Source organism: Portunus trituberculatus, chromosome 24, assembly GCF_017591435.1.
Source record: "Portunus trituberculatus isolate SZX2019 chromosome 24, ASM1759143v1, whole genome shotgun sequence".
Taxonomy (NCBI): Eukaryota; Metazoa; Arthropoda; class Malacostraca; order Decapoda; family Portunidae; genus Portunus; species Portunus trituberculatus.
This window is the reverse complement of record NC_059278.1, coordinates 19,149,489-19,156,486: the sequence shown is the minus strand read 5'-3', so window position 1 is coordinate 19,156,486 and position 6,998 is coordinate 19,149,489. Positions and strand designations below refer to the sequence as shown.

The window sequence follows — 6,998 nt, the reverse complement described above, 5'->3', positions numbered from 1 at the left end:
ATATTAACAATGGACTTGTAGTATAGTATCTGGTTGTTGTTATTGTTACTATTATTATTTTGATTACTCTAATGATAACGATGATAATTTTTTTTTTTTTATAATTATTATTTTTTTTTTTTTTTTTATTAATATTATCATTAAAAAGGGGGAACACTAGATGTGGAACAGTTTATTGGTAATGGTGTCGGTATGGCCAATGTGGTGACTAATTGACAGGTCAACTGGCGACCAGCGAGTGGCAGAAGTGGAGTAGGAGTTGCAGGTAGCTAAGTACCAAAGGACGCGTACTGCCACACACGCTGAACACTTGAGAGAGGAGTGAAGGTAGCAAGCAGCATTACCACCACCAACATAAAACACCATGGAAAAAGTAGCGCCTGAGGTGGGAAGGGACGACATCACCAACAAGTACAATGAATACGCCACCAAAGTGATGAAATTGGTGAGTATAAAAAAAGATGGCGTGGTGAAGGGGCGGTGCGAGGCTGGGAGGAATGGAGGGGATGGAAAGAATTGAAAAGATTATACCACTGCTGCTATAACTTTTCTTGTAAGCTTTTTCGAATTTTTGAAAAGGATTATCTTATGTTGGTAGGGTGGTGAGGTCGGGGAGGAAGAAGGGAGAGGGGCAGAGGGCTCAGGAGTAGGATTTAACCCCTTCAGTACCATGACGGATTTTCCTATTCATCTGTTTACTATTTGGTGATTTTATACGGCTTCAGAAACACATGTAGAGATTTAAATAGGGAAAACTGTAGCCATTAATCTTCTGACCTCCATAGACCTATCCTAATGTCAATAAAATGGTCTAATCGTACACAAATTTAAAGGTAAAAATGTGTCCTGGTGTTGAAGGGTTGCAACCACATACTGCAGAATGCTAGCTGGTGTAGGATTTCTTCAGCGCTTTCCTCCTACATGTTTCCGAAATGGACATTGGTTGTTTGCATTAGAAGTATGTAGACTCGAGCTACAAAATCATGGAGCCAGTGCGTATTTTACTATTCATTCATCTATTTATTCATTATCTATTCATGTCCACTCAGTCCTCCACCTCCTGATCCTTGGTTGATTAACTAGGGCCAGTAAATAGCTTACCTATATATGAAGGGCGGCGGTTGACCTAAAACAGTATATCTCCACCGGGGATGTTCTTTGGGAAAAATATAAAATGAACGAAAATCCGGTGTAGCAGTTAAAAGTGAAGTCCCGGGTAGAAGTGAAGTACTCCTCGCGGCAGCTGCCAGACGTAAGCTTCAGTTTACCCCACGCCTTCGAAGGGAATGGAATGTTGTGACCGGAGTTCTCCAAATATGTGTCTGTTTCGGTCTGAAAATCTTTGAAGAAAAGGAACTTTTAAATAAGTTAATTATTTGAAATTAATTGCCTTTATTGAACTAAATATACTACCTTTGTGAAGTAATTAATAACGGCTTGTCATGAAACACTATATAGGCCTACGTACAGTACAGATCCAGCTAGTTAGCTATCAAGTAATAACATATATAATATAATTATATTATAATCGAAATAATGCAGCTGAAATTATGAATATTCCAAAGTTTCCATTGGTTTTGCCCATGTCAGAGACCTTTTCACCCTCTGGCCGAGGTCCCCGTGTTATTTACCCTCGGGGGCCTTGGCTCAATCTAACATGTTGCTATTAATATCGAGAGAGAGAGAGAGAGAGAGAGAGAGAGAGAGATGTCATCTATATTTTACCATTTATAAACGTTATGAATAGGATATCATAAGTGAAGGCAACGAGTCAAATCCTCTAACTGTTGGACTCAGTTATTACTTCAGATTTCTCTGCATATATATATATATATATATATATATATATATATATATATATATATATATATATATATATTTATTTATTTATTTATTTATTTATATTTCCAGCACTCGATCTAAGTGCGTTATTATTGCTTATATTCGCATCTCCTTAGTTTCCTCTCCTTACTCTTTTCATTAATATCATCATGGTCGGCAGCCCGCATATGTAGTCACAGCCATTCTGCTCTGTATTAGACTAATAACATCACCCTGGGACTACACTTGTAACTGCTACACCGGCACTTGCTGTCTCGCCACCTGGTGCCCGCCACACTACACAGCACAGTCACGCACCATGCCTGTCGCCAGTGCGCGTCTGTGAGAATGCGAATAGCATCTATTTTGTTGTATAGGAGCGTTTCCTGACAATTTGTTTAATTTTCTACCTCATTCATGTATTTCTAGACCCAAGCCTTGGAAGTAAGACAAGCTTACAAGGCGGAGCTGCGAAATAAGCTGAATATGATCACGCAGCGCACGGACAAGCTGAACTCCCAAGTAGACAGGGTTCGAGGTGAGGTCATTTGGTGTATTAACTTCAACTGTAATTGATTAACATAAAAATAGGGAGCATTAGCCATACACAGAATAGCACTGACCTACCCTATTGCGATAAGTATAGCAGGTTCTCAGACAGGAAGTGTTAGACAGGCACAAATTGTATGGACATTCTGCAAATATTGGCGGAAGCCCACACTGTTTTAAATGCGTAATCCTCCCATGCATTATGTTGTGTATCATTACTACTAGTATTATTATAGCCTGTTTATTTTTTATTTTATTTATTTATCCATTTTATTATTATTTTTTTTTTCTGTGATGGGATTAAGTAAGGAAGAAGCGTGAGCGGGAAGAACTCGAGTGTATAGAGCAGCTAAACAAGGAATTGCAAGCAGCTGAGGAGGAATTGAAAAGAAGCCGCTTTGAGGAGATTCGTGCCCACAGACTGGAGCTTGTGTGAGTGGTTCTGTGGGGATGCTTTCTCTTGCGTATGTACAGTCATGCACATACGCATCACTAGTTTCAGTTCCTGCCCATGACATATGACTTTCCATAAAAACACTATATGCAGGACAGAAAGATCAAATAATCTGCTGTGCTATTACAATGGTAACCTACTCAATGTCTATTTCACCTTTGTGTGTGTTGCAGGAGTAAGTTTGAGGACGAGATGCGTGTAATGAGATCAAAGTTTCAAGCTCTAATGCCGGAGGTAAGCTTACTCTCTCTCTCTCTCTCTCTCTCTCTCTCTCTCTCTCTCTCTCTCATAAAATTGAAATACTTTCATACTTATTCTATCAGTGAAAATGAGATCATGAATGAGAGTTTTATTGGTGATGGCATTGCTACACAGACATTGCTATGCCTGTAATGCTAATTCTGATTCGAGCCATGTTCTTCAAGCGTAAGGATGATGGCAGTGAGGACATTGCCAAGGAACTCGTACATCTGGAAGAGGAAGTGGCAAGGTTGGAAGATGAACGCAACAGCCTCTTAACTGCTGTTGACAGTGACAACTTCAGCGCTGATGTCGCCTCTCTGCAGCTCACCACTGTGTGAGTATTCCTTAGTTGTTTGTACCTCACTGTACTCATTTTCTTATAGAATTGAGTCAAGACCGTAATGGCCTATCTTTTAACGTTAGTGTCGGATATTTGTCATTAAAGGTGTGTGTGTGTGTGTGTGTGTGTGTGTGTGTGTGTGTGTTCCTACTACTGTTGATAGAGCGGATAGCAAATATATGCAGCCAGAAATCATCCCAAGAAAATGATCTCACCCCACCATAACTGTTCTTAATTATTTGTGGGAAATATAAACATATTTTTATTTTATTTATTGTTATTTTTTTTACTCGTGTTTATTTATTTATTTATTTATTTATTTTTTTTTTGTTGGGGGAGGATTGGTATAATATTTTTTCCTCCGTCGGTGTTGAGCAGTGAGGACACTGAATTCCTGGACACACTGCAGCAGAGGAACAGAAAGCTGAAGGATGAGGAGGCTGTCCTGAAGCAGGAATTGGAGTCTCTGCGACTAAAAAAGAAAGCTGGCTCTGGACAACACCACACTACACAACAATGAGTCTGCTGCCACTAACTCACCTCGCACACTTGCATTTCGCGACAATACATGAACAAGTGTCAGTTACAGTTCGAGGTGACCATATAACACAAATAGTATATAAATGTGAATCAAAGTCTTGGGATCACAATGTTTTCAGTTTTTGTTTGCTTATAGTTGTATCATGCATATGGTTACTGAAAAATATACCTAGCTGAGGACGCTAGTTTGGGTAGACATGCATTTTTGGACTGAGATATTACACAACTAGTATATAAATGTGAATCAAAGTCTTGGGATCACAAAGTTTTCAGTCTTTGCTTACTTATAGTTGTATCATGCATTTGGTTACTGAAATATATACCTGAGGATGCTAGTTTGGGTAGACATGCATTTTTGTGGTTAGATATCAACTTGCCACAAAGCACATACACTTGTTTGAGTATACTTTTTATGTATAGTAATATATTTTGTTTTTGGGGGATGCGGGTTTATATTCTGACTAACTATGACTGTTTTAACGGGGGTTTATTGGTTAACTGTTATTTTATGTGGATTTACCGATTAACTATGATTTCTTTGACTGAATGTAGAATTAGTTAATTAAATATGAGTACTTTTTGGTTGAATATGAAGCTATTTGACTGAATTTACACCTGTACGCAGATCTCAATGAGAAGAAATTCCATCTCTTATTTAAATACACACCCATCATAATCCACAGCCTTAAAATTGTCACTTCCTTATACAAATTAGTTTTTAACAATATGCTGCGAAGGTTCCTGGAGTTTTCGAGGGTGTTTTCATAAATTATAGTTACAATTTCACTCCTTGAGTACCGTGACGCGTTTCCATATTCATTCTGCTTATACTGTTTGGTGAGTTTATATAGCTTTAGAAACTTATATGGGGGATTGAAATAATGAAGACTGTGGCCATTTATTTTCTGAACTCCATAGACTCTTCCTAGTGTCAATAAAATGGTCTAATCGTACACAAATCTCAAGGTAAAAAAATATGTCTCAGATCTCGTAGCATCATTGAGAAAACACTTCAACCTTGAATCTTAATCATCGGTATAGAATCTGAAATGTAGTTGTGATCAATGAAAAGGTCAAGAACACAACCCCACCACTAACATCATAAGAAAATCATCAGTAAGAACTCCCTACCTTGATCCCCTAAACCCTTATCATCTTTGCAGAATCTGAAATGTGCGTTGTAATGAAAAGACAAATACATGAGGACTCAATACACGTCCATACCACACCACCACCACTACCAACAATATAAAAAGAAGGCTAATAAGAATCCTTCAGCATAATCATATCCGCAGAATCTGAAATATATTAAGTTGTAATGAAAAGCCAAATGCGTGAAGACTTTTTTATTAAGTTCATATACCTACTCCACCACCACTGCTAACATCAATAGGAAAAATAAAAAAGGACGTTGATAAGAACCTCTCCACCAGCTTAATGAATCCTGCAGAATCTGAAATATTCTAATGAAAAGCCAACTACGTGAAGACTATACTACATTCATATACCTACTCCACCTCCGCTGCTAACATCAATAAAAATAAATAAATAAAACGTTAATATGAACCTCCCCTTCCCCTCCCAGCCTTGTAATTTCTACAGAATCTGAAATATACTAAGTTATAATGAAAAGCCAACTACGTGACGACTTTATACTACACGTCCATGCCACACCATTACCATTGCTAGTATCAATAAAAATAAATAAATAAAACGTTAATATGAAGCTCCCATTCCCCCTCCCAGCCTTATAATTTCTGCAAAATCTGAAATATATTAAGTTGTGGTGAAAAGCCAACTACGTGAAGACTATACTACACGTCCATGTTACACCATTACCACTGCTAACATAAAAAAAAAAAAAAAAAAAATACGTTGATTTGAAGCCCACTCCCATCTCAGCTTTATAATTTCTGCAGAATGTGAAATATACTAAGTTGTGATGAAAAAACAACTACGTGAAGGCTTTATAGTTGACAGGAACACTAGTACTGGTGACATCAAGAATTTTTTTACACTAAATACTGAAAAAAGAATTGACAACACACGAAGCTTGGATACAGTTTGCCATTATTATTTTTTTTTTTCACCTTTTTTGTAGTACACGCGTTCATATCACTACTACTACTACTAACATCAATAGGAAAACCGTCTCCCTGAAATCACGTCGACAGAATCTGAAATGTAGACGTAGTTCTGATGGAAAGCCAAGGTGTTTTAGATCTTACACAAGCCCATATCACACCACCACCACCACCACCACCACCTCTACCACTACCACACAATAACAACTCTCGCCAACAAGCAAAAATCCGGTGGACACTTTTTTTTTAGACATCCGCATTGTTGGTATTCCAAATAGAAGTGAAGGATTGTAGCACCACTATCAGCAGAAGCAATGAAACAAGTAGTAGTAAGCTAGTGGTAGTAGTAGTAGTTGTAGTAGTAGTGGTGGTGGTGGTGGTGGTGGTGGTGGTGGTAGTAGTAGTAGTAGTAGTAGTAGTAGCTAAGTAGTAGTAGTAGTAGTAGTAGTAGTAGTAGTAGTAGTAGTAGTAGTATATAGTAGTAGTTAGTAACAAGTAGTAGTAGTAAAAGTAGTAATAGCAGGTAGTAGTAGTAGTAGTAGTAGTAGTAGTAGTAGTAGTTGTATAAGTCTGTTGGTGTAGACAAATATTCGAATATATGAGTTCGGATATAAAAAGTTTTGTGTGCAGGAGAGAGAGAGAGAGAGAGAGAGAGAGAGAGAGAGAGAGAGAGAGAGAGAGAGAGAGCATGGGTAGACTAAAGAAAGTGACATCTATGAATGAGAAGAGGAACCTGAGAAGCGTACACAGAGTGGAAGGGAACAGGGAACGAGCTGGTGGAGGAGGAGGAGGAGGATATGAAAGAGAAAGGGAAGACGAAAGAAGAGTCAAAGGAGAAAAGATATTGAATAGTATAACATGCAAAATTAAAATAGATATGTTTGCAATGACAGCACGAATTTACGAGAGAGAGAGAGAGAGAGAGAGAGAGAGAGAGAGAGAGAGAGAGAGAGAGAGAGAGAGAGAG

At 38.1% G+C, this 6,998-nt stretch overlaps 1 protein-coding gene across 1 annotated transcript; it reads left to right on the top strand.

Annotated features, from left to right (window-relative positions):
- The first annotated feature begins 81 nt into the window (after positions 1 to 81).
- Positions 82 to 4,638, top strand: LOC123508105 (myosin-11-like). The gene is made up of 6 exons (XM_045261572.1): positions 82 to 445; positions 2,251 to 2,359; positions 2,676 to 2,802; positions 2,998 to 3,058; positions 3,250 to 3,401; positions 3,786 to 4,638. The coding sequence occupies exons 1-6, from the start codon at positions 365 to 367 to the stop codon at positions 3,925 to 3,927; spliced, it is 672 nt and encodes a 223-aa protein (XP_045117507.1). The 5' UTR covers positions 82 to 364; the 3' UTR covers positions 3,928 to 4,638.
- Positions 4,639 to 6,998: the final 2,360 nt, after the last annotated feature.

Excerpts from the sequence above, each read along its gene's own strand:
- LOC123508105 (XM_045261572.1), top strand. The coding sequence starts at position 365 with ATGGAAAAAGTAGCGCCTGAGGTGGGAAGGGACGACATCACCAACAAG. Across the intron at positions 2,360-2,675 it reads CCAAGTAGACAGGGTTCGAG|TAAGGAAGAAGCGTGAGCGG; the intron begins GTGAGGTCATTT and ends GATGGGATTAAG. Across the intron at positions 2,803-2,997 it reads GCCCACAGACTGGAGCTTGT|GAGTAAGTTTGAGGACGAGA; the intron begins GTGAGTGGTTCT and ends TGTGTGTTGCAG.